This window comes from Oncorhynchus clarkii, chromosome 14 (assembly GCF_045791955.1).
Source record: "Oncorhynchus clarkii lewisi isolate Uvic-CL-2024 chromosome 14, UVic_Ocla_1.0, whole genome shotgun sequence".
Taxonomy (NCBI): Eukaryota; Metazoa; Chordata; class Actinopteri; order Salmoniformes; family Salmonidae; genus Oncorhynchus; species Oncorhynchus clarkii.
Window position 1 is genome coordinate 29,144,285 of NC_092160.1, and position 18,456 is coordinate 29,162,740.

The 18,456-nt window shown below is 42.9% G+C and overlaps 1 protein-coding gene across 2 annotated transcripts; it reads left to right on the forward strand.

Moving 5' to 3' along the window:
• The first annotated feature begins 1,745 nt into the window (after positions 1 to 1,745).
• Positions 1,746 to 7,508, forward strand: LOC139366490 (proheparin-binding EGF-like growth factor). 2 transcript variants are annotated; one of them, XM_071104009.1, is made up of 6 exons: positions 1,746 to 2,000; positions 2,840 to 3,076; positions 4,694 to 4,886; positions 5,048 to 5,206; positions 5,543 to 5,631; positions 5,842 to 7,508. In XM_071104009.1, the coding sequence occupies exons 1-5, from the start codon at positions 1,961 to 1,963 to the stop codon at positions 5,613 to 5,615; spliced, it is 702 nt and encodes a 233-aa protein (XP_070960110.1). In that variant the 5' UTR covers positions 1,746 to 1,960; the 3' UTR covers positions 5,616 to 5,631; positions 5,842 to 7,508. The 2 variants fall into 2 exon arrangements, with proteins under 2 accessions (XP_070960110.1, XP_070960109.1); XM_071104008.1 differs by lacking the exon at positions 1,746 to 2,000 and having other exon boundaries at positions 2,561 to 3,076.
• The last annotated feature ends 10,948 nt before the right edge of the window (positions 7,509 to 18,456 follow it).

Below are 18,456 nucleotides of genomic sequence, written 5' to 3' on the forward strand. Positions count from 1 at the left end.
CCAAAATTCACCCAACTTATTGTGGGAAACTTGTGGAAGACTACCCGAAACGTTTGACCCAAGTTAAACAATTTAAAGGCAATGCTACCAAATACTAATTGAGTGTATGTAAACTTCTGACCCACTGGGAATGTGATGAAATAAATAAAAGCTGAAATAAATCATTCTCTCTACTATTATTCTGACATTTCACATTCTTAAAATAAATGGTGATCCTAACTGACCTAAAACAGGGAATTTTTACGAGGATTAAATGTCAGGAATTGTGAAAAACTGAGTTTAAATGTACAGTATTTGGCTAAGGTGTATATAAAATTCCGACTTCAACTGTACAAACCATTATAATTAGGTGTATAGTATATAAACATGTTGTGATAATTACATTGAGCAAAAATACTAATGCAACATTGACCAGCATCCCAAACATGCTCAATGGATGACATGTCTGGTGAGTATGCAGGCCATGGAAGAACTGGGACATTTTCAGCCTCCAGGAATTGTGTACAGATCCTTGCGACATGGGGCTGTGCATTATCATGCTGAAACATGTTGTGATGGGGGCGGATGAACGGCACAACAATGGGCCTCAGGGTCTTGTCACGGTATTTCTATGCATTCACATTGCCATAGATAAAATGCAATTTTGTTTGTTGTCCGTACGATATGCCTGCCCATATTATAACTCCACCCTCACCATGGGGCCCTCTGTTCACAACGTTGACATCAGCAAACCGCTCGCCCACATGCCGCCATCTGCCCGGTACAGTTGAAATCGGGATTCACCCGCGAAGAGCACACTTTTACAGCATGCCAGTGGCCATTGAAGGTGAGCAGTTTCCCACTGAAGTTAGTTACGACGTTGAACTGCAGTCAGGTCAAGACCCTGGTGAGGACATCGAGCACGCAGATGAGCTTCCCTGAGACAATTCCTAACAGTTTGTGCAGAAATTATTTGTTTGTGCAAACCCACAGTTTCATCAGCTGTCTGGGTGACTGGTCTCAGTTGATCCCACAGGTTTGAAGTCAGATGTGGGGGTACTGGGCTGGCGTGGTTACACGTGGTCTGCGGTTGTGAGGCCGGTTGGACGTACTGCCAAATTCAATTCTCTGGAAATTCCTGCAGTCAGCATGCCAATTGCATGCTCCATCAAAACCTAAGACATCTGTGGAGTTGTATGACAACACTGCACATTTTTGAGTGGCCTTTTATTGTCCCCCAGCACAAGGTGCACCTGTGTTTTAAAATTTCATTATACCTTTATTTAACTAGGCAAGTTAGTTAAGAACAAATTCTTATTTTCAATGACAGCCTAGGAACAGTGGGTTAACTGCCTGTTCAGGGGCAGAACGACAGATTTGTACCTTGTCAGCTTGGGGATTTGAACTTGCAACCTTTCGGTTACTAGTCCAACACTCTAACCTCTAGGCTATGCTGTTTAATCTGGTTCTTGATATGCCACACCTGTCTGGTGGATGGATTCTTTTGGCAAAGGAGAAATGCTCACTAACAAGGATGTAAAGACAATTGTGAACAAACATTACAGAGAAATAATATATGTGTGCATATGGAACATTTCTGGGATATTATGTTTCAGCTCATAAATCATGGGACCAACACTTTACATGTTGCGTTTATATTTTTGTTCAGTGTAGATTACAGTAGCCTGCCTACCTACTGTCGAGGCGTGGTCGAGCCAGTCTATATAAATCGTGACGCCTTTAGTCTGGCGCTCCTTCTACTCGTCCCGACTCTGCCACGGCTGTGTTTGTGTGCGCCACCGTAAACCGCTACCCGAGACGCGCCCGGCATCTTGAATAAGAAAGTCCCACGAAGAAAAGGCATAGGCCTACGAGGAACTTTTTAAGAGTAGCAATATCGAGTACGTGGACAATATATAGGAAAACGACATACAGTGATTTTTGCAGAATTACAGTTGGTGGTGATTTGAAGTTCAGAGACATGAGGATTCTACGAGTTGCGCTCCTTGCCTTTGCCTTTGGTAAGTATCAAGTTACACTTTTATATCTCAAGTCAGATGACATAGTTCCTTTTCTGTAGCCTTTATACTTTAACACTTGATTAACTATTGGTGGTACTAGTTTCTCCTAGACTTGATTCCTCCTAAGTGGTCTATTTCGTATTCATAAGAGACAGGTCTTGGAGTTACACTTGTTGACTGTACAAGAGTGTGAACTTTTCAAGCATGACCTTCTGAGCATGTCTCATAAACTTTTAAAAGAAGAGTTAATGATTTTCATAAGGTGTAGGCCAGCCTATGCTATTCAAGAACGAAGTGTGGTCATCTTTCTATTTTAAAACATGCTTTATGTAACTGGATATACTTATTTTTAACTCATATTCTTGTACACTAGCTAACTGTCTGTCTATGCAACACTTTGTGTAAGATAGCCAAGCAGGATTATAGTCTCCCCTGTACAGAATACTGCACATGCATGATGTTTTTGGGTGCCTCACAGTTCTTGGAGCTGAAATGCAACTATCCAGTTGTATAGGCTCACCCGAAGGGGTCATGGGGCCTCATGCAGGGCTCTTAGTCTAGAGTCATGTTTAAACTTACCCACTCAAACCCTCTATTTTCTTGGCACCTGAATTAATTACTGTGTTGGAAAGTAAAGCTTGTGTTCTCAGTGAGCAAAACTGCTTGAAAATACCCAATTTCAACCAGTTTTGCTTTTGAAATTATGTATTTTCAACCAGTGTTGTTCACTTGGTTAACTCCTCACAGTGTCAGTCAGAATCTAGTGTACATCTCTAAACCACAGACTACTGAATGGTGTAGCATCAATAATGATAACATGTTAACCTTGTGTTTTCCAGTGGCCTCGAGGTTGGTGAGCGGAGCTGTGGTGGACAGGTATGAGAGTGAGAGGCCACCGCAGCACACAGCATTTATCAACCTGTTGGATGTCCTGAGCGACAGAAGGATGGAGGGAGGGAGGGAGAAGAGTCATCACGGCGTGGAGGGTCCAGTGTTGGAGGATGAGGAGTACTATGATTACTACCATGAAGATGAAGAAGATGCCTCAGGGGAATATGAGGTGGAATTACCTCGAGGTATTTAGTAACTCGCTGTGATTTATGTTTGTTTATTGCTCTGTTGTAAAACATCATCCTGTTGTTTATAGGTTCTGGAATCCTGACTGACACATGTATTAGAATACCCTTTATGATTTATTACACTGTTATTCATGAGTTTATCTGGCAGGTTGTCAGTCAGTTCCATTTTAACACCTGTTGCTATGTAACCTCTAGTTAAATTGACTGTATGGACCAGGTAGCCTAGTGGTTAGAGCATAGGGCCAGTAACCGAAAGGTCGCTGGTTCAATTATCTGAGCCGACAAGGTGAACAATCTGCCGGCGTGCCCTTGAGCAAGGCACTTAACCTTCATTTGCTCCAGGGGAGCCATACTACTATGGCTGACCCTGTAAAACAACACATTTCACCTATCCGGTGTATGTGACAGTAAAAATGTGTTCTATGATGTGTGTTACATGTTACAGGCTACATCTGTGCATTCAGTTGTCTGTGTTCTATGAGGTGTGTTGGCTAGATCCGTGGATTCAGTTGTCTGTGTTCTATGAGGTGTGTTGGCTAGATCCGTGGATTCAGTTGTCTGTGTTCTATGAGGTGTGTCGGCTAGATGTGTGGATTCAGTTGTCTGTGTTCTTTGAGGTGTGTTGGCTAGATCTGTGGATTCAGTTGTCTGTGTTCTATGAGGTGTGTTGGCTAGATCCGTGGATTCAGTTGTCTGTGTTCTTTGAGGTGTGTCGGCTAGATGTGTGGATTCAGTTGTCTGTGTTCTTTGAGGTGTGTTGGCTAGATGCGTGGATTCAGTTGTCTGTGTTCTATGAGGTGTGTTGGCTAGATCCGTGGATTCAGTTGTCTGTGTTCTTTGAGGTGTGTTGGCTAGATCCGTGGATTCAGTTGTCTGTGTTCTTTGAGGTGTGTCGGCTAGATGTGTGGATTCAGTTGTCTGTGTTCTTTGAGGTGTGTTGGCTAGATCCGTGGATTCAGTTGTCTGTGTTCTTTGAGGTGTGTCGGCTAGATGTGTGGATTCAGTTGTCTGTGTTCTTTGAGGTGTGTTGGCTAGATGCGTGGATTCAGTTGTCTGTGTTCTATGTGGTGTGTTGGCTAGATCCGTGGATTCAGTTGTCTGTGTTCTATGAGGTGTGTTGGCTAGATCCGTGGATTCAGTTGTCTGTGTTCTATGAGGTGTGTTGGCTAGATGCGTGGATTCAGTTGTCTGTGTTCTATGAGGTGTGTTGGCTAGATCCGTGGATTCAGTTGTCTGTGTTCTATGAGGTGTGTTGGCTAGATCCGTGGATTCAGTTGTCTGTGTTCTATGAGGTGTGTTGGCTAGATGCGTGGATTCAGTTGTCTGTGTTCTATGAGGTGTGTTGGCTAGATCCGTGGATTCAGTTGTCTGTGTTCTATGAGGTGTGTTGGCTAGATCTGTGGATTCAGTTGTCTGTGTTCTATGAGGTGTGTTGGCTAGATCCGTGGATTCAGTTGTCTGTGTTCTATGAGGTGTGTTGGCTAGATGCGTGGATTCAGTTGTCTGTGTTCTATGAGGTGTGTTGGCTAGATGCGTGGATTCAGTTGTCTGTGTTCTATGAGGTGTGTTGGCTAGATCTGTGGATTCAGTTGTCTGTTTTCTTTTCTTTTTTAGTTGCATTGTCGACTAAACCTAAAGACCCATCGGCCATCTTGGAAGCTGAGAGGAGTGAGGGGAAGAGGAGGAGAGGAAAGGGGAGGAAGAAGGGAAAGGGAAAGAAGAGGAACCCTTGTCTGAATAAGTATAAGGACTTCTGTATCCATGGCAGCTGTCATTACCTGAGGGACATCAAAGCTCCGTCATGCATGTAAGAAACCTCTCTGTCTGTCTGTCTGTCTGTCTGTCTGTCTGTCTGTCTGTCTGTCTGTCTGTCTGTCTGTCTGTCCCTCCAGAGGAACAAAATGCCTGTTGTACTGTATGTTACATGAGTACCATCTCACCCCTCTCCCTCTCCCTCTCCTTGTGCAGATGTCGTCCCAGCTACTCTGGGGAGCGGTGTCACCTGTTCACGCTGGCTTCAGAGGGGAGGGACGTGGGAGGATACAGCCGGACCACGGCTCTGGCTGTGGTGGCAGTGGTGTTGTCCTCTGTCTGTCTCACCATCATAGGCCTGCTGCTGGTGCTCAGGTCAGTACTACAGCCTTCACACACACACACACACTTTATTTTACCACCAGTACAGCTGTATGACACAATGCACTCTGCAGCAGCTGGAGATTGATACAGTCAGTATTGGCACTGTATTGTGGAAATGGGCCAACAGGAAATGAATAGTACACAACCTAATTGAATGTAGAGGAATGGGAAATGAGGCTATAACAAACATGACAGGGTAGATCAGCATGGCTATAGTTTAGCGCTATTGTTCTCACCTGACAACAATAATTATTGTAACCACAGGTGCTGTTGTTGTTCCAAAACAGTTCCAGGATCCACAGGTCTTAACCCTGTTGTTTTCTCCAGGTTTCACAAGCGAGGAGCTTACGACGTAGAGCATGAGGAGAAGGTCAAACTGGGATCAGCACCCAACCATTGAAGAGCTGGAGAGAAGGGTGAGTTACCAAGGAAACACCAAACTCCTCTCTTTTCAAGTCCTGAACTGAAATGTTAGTTCCCCTTCTAAATTGATAGGAGTTAGACAGAAAGTAAAATGTCATCATAACATTACAGTATGATTGTGAAAGATTAGTCTGGGTTTTGTTTTCACACGGTCTGAGTGTTGAAAGAAACTTGATTGCTTATTGTGTCTCCTTTTATTTCAGGACAGGATAGGGAAATTCTACCTCAAAATAGAAAAGAAGAAGTGAAAAAAAGCCAAGAGAGAACGCAGCGAGACCTGGAAGGTATGGCAGAGGGGGACTGGATGGCCGTGACCTGGACACATAGCCCCAACCCATCTCACTGATGAACAGATGTGATTGGGTAGCTCGATTCTGCGGTAAGCCCTGCAACCTATCAGGAGAGAGCCTGGCTAAAACTGGAACTCTGATTGGCTGGGAGAAAAGACTGGAGTGGTGATGACAATATGGAAGCTGAGATGAAGAGAAGGAACATTTCTGGGCCCGTATCCACAAAGTGTCTTGAGGAAGGAGAGCTGATCTTGGATCAGTTTTGCCTTTAGATCATTGTGAATAACATTATATTGACAGGCCCTATATCAGCACACTCCTATCAGAGATGCTTTGTGGAAACGTCCCTGGATCAGTGCTGCTTCTTGGCCATGTTAAAAAGACTACCAGGAGTCTCAGCCTAAAAGGACACCCTCTTCTCTTCATCTGCCAGAAACAGAGAGAACCATGGTCTTTCTTCAACAGGAGTGTTTTTACCAATCAGCATTTTGTATTTTCCTTCACATGCTCATTCTTTGTCGTTTTCTAGTGTACTGTAAAACTGTTATTTATACCATATATTTGTCTTTTAATTTATTTATTGATGTGATGTTGCTATATTTATGCAGATATTTAACTCCTTCCAACCAAAGATGCACTTCCAGTTTGTAAAGGTTATCTATAAGGTCATCCTTGTGTTTTTATATTTAAATGTTAAATAATATTTATTGATGAAAATGAAGATAAAATGAATAAAAAATGTACAGTATATTTGGAGAATTAGACATTTGAACGTGAGCGTTGGTCTCATAGATGTACCTGATTGCTGACTTTGAAATCAGCACTCTGTGTACAGGCTGCTGAGAACACACACCACTGTGATTAGTTGGTTGCTTGATTGATTGATTCAATAAACAACAGTGTGTTGTTGTACTATACCAATGTACCACTGACAGGTCTCTCTGTGTGTACCATTATGACGTGGTTGCATTGGTCTTCTGTGTTTGACTCTGTGAAGAAGACATACAAAACATCCAGACATAGAAGTGAATTGAATAAAATTTACTCTATTCTAGAATCCCAAAATATAGAATATAGGAAATATTCTAGAATGTTTCATCTAGTTATCCAGTTTAAATATTTCTGTATTACAATCAGGATGTGGAATAGATCCAACGCAAACTCTGGTGCCTTGTTGAGTCCAGTCATTGTAGCGAGTGTTGGAAAATAGAAACATACACAAGTGGTGTAGTTTTTATTGTCTTTGAGAAATTAGTAGGACATAAATCTCCAAAAATGTTATCTCCAATTTCTGTTATTTATTTCTGTTACCATGCCAGTTGTGTTGTCTTGTTTTAGCATGGTGGGTGTGGTTAGGGATATACTATATTTACTATAATAGGGATATTTACTGTACTGTAATATACACTGAGATCCATGCCAAGATCATGATGAAATGTGAATTCATTCAAGTGTTCAGCCTTTTTAAAAACGAATAACCCTCCTCTAGAAAAACATCCTGGACACAACCTGCAGTTTCGAAGTGATTTCTAGTAAAAAAAAATGTTTTTCTTCTCAGAAAATAAAGTATTTTTTTCTCTGAATCCCCGAAGTCATTGTATTATGCGTTATCTGTGTTACGAAGGCTGCATTTACACAGACAGAACAATTCAGATTTTTTTTCTCCCACTAATTGGTCCTTTGACCAATCAGATCAGATTTTTTGCCAATAATTGGGCTGCATGTATAAAAGCTGTAATAACTCATATCCTGTATCCTGTTGCTATCTATACACTGCTGAGTGTTTTAACCTCAGAATCATGATGCTATAAAGTTACCTCTAGACACTGATCTAATGTCAGTTTAGGGTCTGTTGTTTTGGATTGGAAGGAAGGCATCTTAATCAATATTCAAGATCTGAGGTAGTTAAAATATATATATATTTTACCTCAAGTTGCTCCTATCTGTTATTATAAGTTAACAACATTTCTATACTAATGGTCTAGGCTTCAACTTGATAGTTAAGGTCACCATTATTATAGCTATCTGGTTAACTTCCTGTATTGAGTGTGTCACTATGGCCTCATATTTAAGAGAGACCTGTCTGGGACGACAACACTACTGTGTCCTTTTGGTCTTTCAGTCGGTAATTATAGAAAGGATAATATTTATGTTCCGTTCTCACCCCCTCCCTCTTACCCCTCCTCTCCTCCCCTCCCTCCTTCCCGCCCGTGCTTCAGCTACTCCTTTCAACCAGAGCACCTGTATCCTGGCCAAGGGTCACATTCAGGATGTGCAGCCAGCCCTTGCAAGCATTCTGAAGAGTTCCCTCTTATGTCATTTCCTAAGTAACTTAAGTTTACTCTTAACTTCGTAAGAACATTTTCTCTTTCCATAAATCCTCTCGACAGCCAATGACAGAAGGGCTGGCAAAATGACAAGCAAGTCAGTTAAGAACAAATTCTTATTTTCAATGACGGCCTAGGAACAGTGGGTTAACTGCCTTGTTTAGGGGCAGAATTACAGATTTGTACCTAGTCAGCTCGGAGATTCGAACTTGAAACCTTTCGGTTACAATCCCAATGCTCTAACCTCTAGGCTACCCTGCCACCCTACAGTAATCTAGTATATCCACAGTTGTTCTCCTTCAATCTACAGTAATCTAGTATATCCACAGCTGTTCTCCTTCGATCTACAGTAATCTAGTATATACACAGCTGTTCTCCTACGATCTACAGTAATCTAGTATATACACAGCTGTTCTCCTACGATCTACAGTAATCTAGTATATCCACAGCTGTTCTCCTTCGATCTACAGTAATCTAGTATATACACAGCTGTTCTCCTTCGATCTACAGTAATCTAGTATATCCACAGCTGTTCTCCTTCGATCTACAGTAATCTAGTATATCCACAGCTGTTCTCCTTTGATCTACAGTAATCTAGTATATCCACAGCTGTTCTCCTTTGATCTACAGTAATCTAGTATATCCACAGCTGTTCTCCTTTTATCTACAGTAATCTAGTATATCCACAGCTGTTCTCCTTTGATCTACAGTAATCTAGTATATCCACAGCTGTTCTCCTTTGAACTACAGTAATCTAGTATATCCACAGCTGTTCTCCTTTTATCTACAGTAATCTGAAGATATAAGACTACGTAGTTGTGATGACAGAACCCCATCAGGATCCCTGACAGATAAATCTGACATTACTAAGTGGCTGGTTACAGTGGGTGGTGGGGGACATGAACCTGCTGCACACTAGCCAGGAACAGGAACAGGAAGCCTTTGGGGGAGCAGATAAAGTTGGGACACCTGATCTGAGAGTACACCGCATCATTCCACTACACCACCACAGTATTAGTCATACAGACAACAAATGGCATGCTCAGAGACACTGCCTACTAATGTAACATATGAGTAACTCTACTACCACTCCTGAATACGCACACACACACACACACACACACACACACACACACACACACACACACACACACACACACACACACTCACCCACACACACACACAGGCACGCACGCGCACACACACACACACACAGGCACGCACGCACGCACGCACACACACACACACACACACACACAAGCTCACACGCACACACGCACACACACACACACACACACACACACACACACACACACACACACACACACACACACACACAGGCACGCACGCGCACACACACACACACACAGGCACGCACGCACGCACGCACACACACACACACACACACACACAAGCTCACACGCACACACGCACACACACACACAAACCGACACACACACACGTGTGCAACAATACTACAACATTTAATCCTTCCACCACTGAGCACCCCTGTATACCAACACCCCACAGAGGTGATGTAGAGCTCACACCAGCCCCTTACAGTAAATACCCTGTGGCTAAACAACAATGCTGTGCTGCTGTGTAACATAACATCGCCTGGCTTAATGGTCTGGTTTATGCGGCACACATAGACAGAGACAGGCTGAGACTCAGCAGGACTCATAGACAGAGACAGGCTGAGACTCAGCAGGACTCATAGACAGAGATGAGACAGGCTGAGACTCAGCAGGGATCATAGACAAAGACAGGCTGAGACTCAGCAGGGCTCATAGACAAAGACAGGCTGAGACTCAGCAGGGCTCATAGACAGAGACAGGCTGAGAATCAGCAGGACTCATGGACAGAGACAGGCTGAGACTCAACAGGACTCATAGACAGAGACAGGCTGAGACTCAGCAGAACTCATAGACAGAGACAGGCTGAGACTCAGCAGGACTCATAGACAAATACAGGCTGAGACTCAACGAGGCTCATAGACAAAGACAGGCTGAGACTCAGCAGGACTTATAGACAGAGACAGGCTGAGACTCAGAAGAACTCATAGACAGAGACAGGCTGAGACTCAGCAGGACTCATTGAGAGAGACAGGCTGAGACTCAGAAGAACTCATAGACAGAGACAGGCTGAGACTCAGCAGGACTCATAGTCAGAGACAGGCTGAGACTCAGCGGGAGTCATAGACAGAGACAGGCTGAGACTGAGCGAGACTGATAAACAGAGACAGACTTGAGACTCAACCAACTGTTACTCACACAGTGAAATCCCTTTCTGTCCGGATGCTGATGCTGGTGATTTGTGTGTATGTGTGTGGGTGACCTGCTTCCCCGGTCGTGGGCCTGGCTGTTTGATGTGGTATCTTTGCTGGTTTAGAAACCCCTCTGGAGTGCAGTGAGGGTGAGCGGGTAGAAGAGAAGATATGAACCCCTGTGTAGTGCAGTGAGGGTGAGAGGGTAGGAGAGATGATCCCCTCTGGAGTGCAGTGAGGGTGAGAGGGTAGAAGAGAAGATATGAACCCCTGTGTAGTGCAGTGAGTGTGAGAGGGTAGGAGAGATGATCCCCTGTGTAGTGCAGTGAGAGTGAGAGGGTAGGTGAGATGAACCCCTGTGGAGTGCAGTGAGGGTGAGAGGGTAGGAGAGATGAACCCCTGTGTAGTGCAGTGAGAGTGAGAGGGTAGGTGAGATGAACCCCTGTGGAGTGCAGTGAGGGTGAGAGGGTAGGAGAGATGAACCCCTGTGGAGTACAGTGAGGGTGAGCGGGTAGGTGAGATTATCAAGTGTTAAAAGGTTCAATGTAAGGCTGTATCGGTACCCTAACAGTCAATTGTTGCTGGATCTGACATTGCTGACTCATGAACAGTTACAGTGCCTTGCGAAAGTATTCGGCCCCCTTGAACTTTGCGACCTTTTGCCACATTTCAGGCTTCAAGCATAAAGATATAAAACTGTATTTTTTTGTGAAGAATCAACAACAAGTGGGACACAATCATGAAGTGGAACGACATTTATTGGATATTTCAAACTTTTTTAACAAATCAAAAACTAAAAAATTGGGCGTGCAAAATTATTCAGCCCCCTTAAGTAAATACTTTGTAGCGCCACCTTTTGCTGCGATTACAGCTGTAAGTCGCTTGGGGTATGTCTCTATCAGTTTTGCACATCGAAAGACTGATTTTTTTTCCCATTCCTCCTTGCAAAACAGCTTGAGCTCAGTGAGTTTGGATGGAGAGCATTTGTGAACAGCAGTTTTCAGTTCTTTCCACAGATTCTCGATTGGATTCAGGTCTGGACTTTGACTTGGCCATTCTAACACCTGGATATGTTTATTTTTGAACCATTCCATTGTAGATTTTGCTTTATGTTTTGGATCATTGTCTTGTTGGAAGACAAATCTCCGTCCCAGTCTCAGGTCTTTTGCAGACTCCATCAGGTTTTCTTCCAGAATGGTCCTGTATTTGGCTCCATCCATCTTCCCATCAATTTTAACCATCTTCCCTGTCCCTGATGAAGAAAAGCAGGCCCAAACCATGATGCTGCCACAACCATGTTTGACAGTGGGGATGGTGTGTTCAGTGTGATGAGCTGTGTTGCTTTTACGCCAAACATAACGTTTTGCATTGTTGCCAAAAAGTTCAATTTTGGTTTCATCTGACCAGAGCACCTTCTTCCACATGTTTGGTGTGTCTCCCAGGTGGCTTGTGGCAAACTTTAAACAAAACTTTTTATGGATATCTTTAAGAAATGGCTTTCTTCTTGCCACTCTTCCATAAAGGCCAGATTTGTGCAATATACGACTGATTGTTGTCCTATGGACAGAGTCTCCCACCTCAGCTGTAGATCTCTGCAGTTCATCCAGAGTGATCATGGGCCTCTTGGCTGCATCTCTGATCAGTCTTCTCCTTGTATGAGCTGAAAGTTTAGAGGGACGGCCAGGTCTTGGTAGATTTGCAGTGGTCTGATACTCCTTCCATTTCAATATTATCACTTGCACAGGGCTCCTTGGGATGTTTAAAGCTTGGGAAATCTTTTTGTATCCAAATCCGGCTTTAAACTTCTTCACAACAGTATCTCGGACCTGCCTGGTGTGTTCCTTGTTCTTCATGATGCTCTCTGCGCTTTTAACGGACCTCTGAGACTATCACAGTGCAGGTGCATTTATACGGAGATTTGAGTACACACAGGTGGATTGTATTTATCATCATTAGTCATTTAGGTCAACATTGGATCATTCAGAGATCCTCACTGAACTTCTGGAGAGAGTTTGCTGCACTGAAAGTAAAGGGGCTGAATAATTTTGCACGCCCAATTTTTCAGTTTTTGATTTGTTAAAAAAGTTTGAAATATCCAATAAATGTCGTTCCACTTCATGATTGTGTCCCACTTGTTGTTGATTCTTCACAAAAAAATACAGTTATATCTTTATGTTTGAAGCCTGAAATGTGACAAAAGGTCGCAAAGTTCAAGGGGGCCGAATACTTTCGCAAGGCACTGTATATGTCTAGTTAAAGGTCTAGCTAAAGGTCTAGTTAAAGTTCTAATTAAAGGTCTAGCTAAAGGTCTAGTTAAAGGTCTAGTTAAAGGTCTAGCTAAAGGTCTAGTTAAAGGTCTAGTTAAAGGTCTAGTTAAAGGTCTAGTTAAAGGTCTAGCTAAAGGTCTAGTTAAAGGTCTAGTTAAAGGTCTAGTTAAAGTAATTAAAGGTCTAGTTAAAGGTCTAGTTAAAGGTCTAGCTAAAAGTCTAGTTAAAGTTCTAGTTAAATGTATATCTGAAGATCTAGTTAAAGGTCTAGTTAAAGGTCTAATTAAAGGTCTAGTTAACCTCTTTGATCTCTAGGGGCGCTATTTCATTTTTGGATAAAAAACGTTCCCGTTTTAAGCGCAATATTTTGTCACGAAAAGATGCTCGACTATGCATATTCTTGACAGTTTTTGAAAGAAAACACTCTGAAGTTTCAAAATCTGCAAAGATATTGTCTGTAAGTGCCCCAGAACTCATTCTACAGGCGAAACCAAGATGATGCGTCAACCAGGAAATGAACAGAATTTCTGAAGCTCTGTTTTCCATTGTCTCCTTATATGGCTGTGATTGCGCAAGGAATGAGCCTACACTTTCTGTCGTTCCCCCAAGGTATTAGCAGCATCGTGACGTATTTGTAGGCATATCATTGGAAGATTGACCATAAGAGACTACATTTTCCAAGTGTCCGCCTGGTGTCCCTGCGTCGAAATTGGAGCGTAAAGCCAGGTGCAATTATTTTTCCATTTGAGAGCAAGGAGAAACCAGGCTTCCACGAAGGATATATCATTGAAGAGATATGTGGAAAAACACCTTGAGGATTGATTCTAAACCACGTTTGCCATGTTTCAGTCAATATTATGGAGTTAATTTGGAAAAAAGTTCGCGTTTTGAGGGCTGAATTTTCGTTTTTTTTTTTTTTTTTGGTAGCCAAATGTGATGTACAAAACGGAGCTATTTCTAATACACAAAGAATCTTTTTGGAAAAACTGAGCATCTGCTATCTAACTGAGAGTCTCCTCATTGAAAACATCAGAAGTTCTTCAAAGGTAAGTTATTTTATTTGAAGGCTTTACTTGTTTTTGTGATAGTTGCCTGCTAAATGCTAACGCTAATGCTAACGGTAAATGCTATGCTAGCTAGCTACTGTTACACAAATTATTGTTTTCCTATGGTTGAAAAGCATATTTTGAAAATCTGAGATGACAGTGTTGTTAACAAAAGGCTAAGCTTGAGAGATAGCATATTTATTTCATTTCATTTGCGATTTTCATGAATAGTTAACGTTGCGTTATGGTAATGAGCTTAGGTCTATAAATAGAATCCCGGATCCGGGTTTGGTCGTCGCAACAGGTTTTAAAGGTCTAGTAAAAGGTCTAGCTAAAGGTCTAGTTAAAGGTCTAGTTAAAGGTCTAGCTAAAGGTCTAGTTAAAGGTCTAGCTAAAGGTCTAGTTAAAGGTCTAGTTAAAGGTCTATTTAAAGGTCTAGCTAAAGGTCTAGTTAAAGGTCTAGTTAAAGGTCTAATTAAAGGTCTAATTAAAGGTCTAGCTAAAGGTCTAGCTAAAGGTCTAGCTAAAGGTCTAATTAAAGGTCTAGTTAAAGGTCTAGTTAAAGGTCTAGCTAAAGGTCTAGCTAAAGGTCTAGCTAAAGGTCTAGTTAAAGGTCTAGTTAAAGGTCTAATTAAAGGTCTAGCTAAAGGTCTAGTTAAAGGTCTAGTTAAAGGTCTAGTTAAAGGTCTAGTTAAAGGTCTAGCTAAAGGTCTAGTTAAAGGTCTAGTTAAAGGTCTAATTAAAGGTCTAGTTAAAGGTCTAGCTAAAGGTCTAGTTAAAGGTCTAATTAAAGGTCTAGTTAAAGGTCTAGTTAAAGGTCTAATTAAAGGTCTAGTTAAAGGTCTAGCTAAAGGTCTAGTTAAAGGTCTAGTTAAAGGTCTAATTAAAGGTCTAGTTAAAGGTCTAGCTAAAGGTCTAATTAAAGGTCTAGCTAAAGGTCTAGTTAAAGGTCTAGCTAAAGGTCTAGCTAAAGGTCTAGCTAAAGGTCTAGTTAAAGGTCTAGTTAAAGGTCTAGCTAAAGGTCTAGTTAAAGGTCTAGTTAAAGGTCTAGTTAAAGTTCTAGCTAAAGGTCTAGCTAAAGGTCTAGTTAAAGGTCTAGTTAAAGGTCTAGTTAAAGGTCTAGTTAAAGGTCTAGCTAAAGGTCTAGTTAAAGGTCTAGTTAAAGGTCTAATTAAAGGTATAATTAAAGGTATATCTGAAGATTTAGTTAAAGGTCTAGTTAAAGGTCTAGTTAAAGGCTACCTGGGGTGGCAGGGTAGCCTAGTGGTTAGAGTGTTGGACTAGTAACTGGAAGATTGCAAGTTCAAACTCTTGTTTCTAGGCTGTCATTGAAAATAAGAATTTGTTCTTAACTGACTTGCCTATTTAAATAAAGGTAAAAAAAAATAAAATATCTGAAGGTCTAGCTAAAGATTCAGATGATTGTTTTTCTTCTGATTCTTTTTTCTTTTGAAATCAGCCAGAAATTCAACTGCAATACACAAGGCGTGTCTCATGGAATCAGGCCAAAAGTGTTCTGATTAAACCATATGTTGAGCAATATGGAGAGTGTTGGGGTCATTTGGAGTCAATGCAGCATTGGAAACTGGAACAACCTCTTCTAAGATGGACGTAGTGCTGTATATACGAGGTTGTCATTGATTTGTACTGTAAAGTCTGCTGTCGTTATTATGCTGTATGGCTTTGACAGATTTTAGTCAAGCAATTGCTGAGTAGTACAGTGATTTCTCAGCATGTGTGTGCTTGTGTGTGTGTGTTGTCGTATGCAGTAGTGGAGCCTCCCATAAGCCTCTCCTCACAGAAATAGTTGAGTGTAGTCATGGTCACATAGCTAGCTGCTATTCCAGGGACTGACAGACCAGCAGACAGGAGAGACACACGCTACCAGGGAGAGACAGAACTACGGCTTCTCTATGTCTCAGAACACTGATGAGTGAACGTCATGACGTTACACATGGGTTGTCTAGTCCTGAACTAATCATGTTTGTTCACCTCCAGTTGAATCAGGTGCGTTAGTATGGTGACACACAAACAGGCTACAACCACTAATGTTCCCACAACTACCCTTATTTATGAGGGTTCTGAGACGGTTTCTCAGACAAATGACAGGAGAATCTATATATTTATTTAAAAAATGTAGCCTTTTTACTCCCCAATAAGTAGTTTCAGTATTGTCCCATCGCTGCAATTCCCGTACGGGCGACGGTCGACAGCCATGCATCTTCCAAGACACACTGCTTCTTGACAAACTGCTCGCTTAGCCAGGAAGCCAGCTGCACCAATGTGTCGGAGGAAACACCGTACACCTGGCGACCATGTCAGGGTGTATGTACCCGGCCCGCCACAGGAGTCAAAAGAGCACGATGGGACAACGACATATTGGCCTGGCCAAATCCTCCCCTAACCCGGACAACGCTGGGCCAATAGGACGCAGCCCATGGGTCGACTTAGTCAACCTAGCTGCGACCTAGCCTGGTATCGAACCAGAATCTGTAGTGAAGCCGCTAGCACTGCGATGCAGTGTCTTAGACCACTCGGCAGGCTCTAATTACAGGAGAATCCAGCCACATCGCTTTGTGGTGCACATTCCAAACCTCCTAGTCCTATGTCATCTTGGTCAGTCTTGGCCACACTCACAGTCCTGTTGTAATTACTATGTTACTAAGCTAGCAAATGTGGTTGATTAATCGGGTTCAGGCAATTCTTGTGTGAGTGTATGTGTTTCAAGTTGGGTAGACTAGCAGTTAAGAGTGATGGGCCAATAACCGAATCCCTGAGGTGAAAAATCTGTCGATGTGCCCTTCAGCAAGGCATTTAACCCTAATTGCTCCTGTAAGTTGCTCTGGATAAGAGTGGCTTCTAAATTACTAGAATGTTAAATGTAATTGTAAGTTTCAAGTTTAGAAGTTTATTCACCACAGGATACAATGCAATTATAATATTATAGATAATAGAAACAAATATTAAAACATTTAAGTAAAAACCACACAAGAACTACGATGATAGTTAAAGAAACACGAGAATGCAAGTATATGCAGGTCAGTGCCAGTACCTTATTCAATGTGTAGAGGTAGTGGAGTGGTTTAGGTGGGGCTATATATAAAAAGTGACTGGTAATGTCAGAGTCGTGTGTATAGGTGGCAGGGAAGTCAGGCGCAGGATAATCAAACTGAGTGTAATGGAGTATTTAATAACAAATAAAGTAAACATACTCCACGTCGACCGCCGAGCACCGCCCGAACAAGGAGAGGCTTCGACTTCGGTAGAAGTCGCGACAGGAACCAATTGTCCACCGCAGGAGCCTCGGTCTGACTCTGATGCCAAGGAGCCAGAACCGGCTGATACCCTAATACACATTGAAAGGGAGAAAGGTGAGTGGAGGAGTGGCGTAGCAAGTTCTGGGCCATCTCTGCCTAGGGCACGAACTTCGCCCATTCCTCCGGCTGGTCCTGGCAATAAGACCGCAGAAACCTACCCACATCCTGGTTAACTCTCTCCACCCTCCCATTACTCTCGGGGTGAAAACCTGAGGTAAGGCTGACCGAGACCCCCAGACATTCCATGAACGCCTTCCAGACCCTTGATGTGAACTGGGGACCCCGATCAGACACTATATCCTCAGGCACCCCATAGTGCCGTAAAACGTGTGTAAACAGGGCCTCCGCAGTTTGTAAGGCCATAGGGAGACCCGGCAAGGGGAGGAGACAACAGGACTTAGAAAAACTATCCACAACGACCAGGATCGTGGTGTTACCCTGTGAAGGTGGAAGATCAGTTAAAAAAATCCACCGACAGGTGCGACCATGGCCGTTGTGAACAGGTATTGTAACTTACCTCTGAGAAGGTGTCTAAATCAAATCAAATCAAATGTATTTATATAGCCCTTCGTACATCAGCTGATATCTCAAAGTGCTGTACAGAAACCCAGCCTAAAACCCCAAACAGCAAGCAATGCAGGTGTAGAAGCACGGTGGCTAGGAAAAACTCCCTAGAAAGGCCAAAACCTAGGAAGAAACCTAGAGAGGAACCAGGCTATGTGGGGTGGCCAGTCCTCTTCTGGCTGTGCCGGGTGGAGATTATAACAAAACATGGTCAAGATGTTCAAATGTTCATAAATGACCAGCATGGTCGAATTATAATAAGGCAGAATAGTTGAAACTGGAGCAGCAGCACAGTCAGGTGGACTGGGGACAGCAAGGAGTCATCATGTCAGGTATTCCTGGGGCATGGTCCTATGGCTCAGGTCAGTTGAAACTGGAGCAGCAGCACAGCCAGGTGGACTGGGGACAGCAAGGAGTCATCATGTCAGGTAGTCCTGGGGCATGGTCCTAGGGCTCAGGTCCTCCGAGAGAGAGAAAGAGAGAAGGAGAGAATTAGAGAACGCACACTTAGATTCACACAGGACACCGAATAGGACAGGAGAAGTACTCCAGATATAACAAACTGACCCTAGCCCCCCGACACATAAACTACTGCAGCATAAATACTGGAGGCTGAGACAGGAGGGGTCAGGAGACACTGTGGCCCCATCCGAGGACACCCCCGGACAGGGCCAAACAGGAAGGATATAACCCCACCCACTTTGCCAAAGCACAGCCCCCACAACACTAGAGGGATATCTT

Coding starts and splice junctions, on each gene's coding strand:
- LOC139366490 (XM_071104008.1), top strand. CDS start 2,704: ATGTATTTTCAACCAGTGTTGTTCACTTGGTTAACTCCTCACAGTGTC. Junction 4,887..5,047: donor ATCAAAGCTCCGTCATGCAT/GTAAGAAACCTC, acceptor CTCCTTGTGCAG/ATGTCGTCCCAGCTACTCTG. Junction 5,207..5,542: donor GGCCTGCTGCTGGTGCTCAG/GTCAGTACTACA, acceptor TGTTTTCTCCAG/GTTTCACAAGCGAGGAGCTT.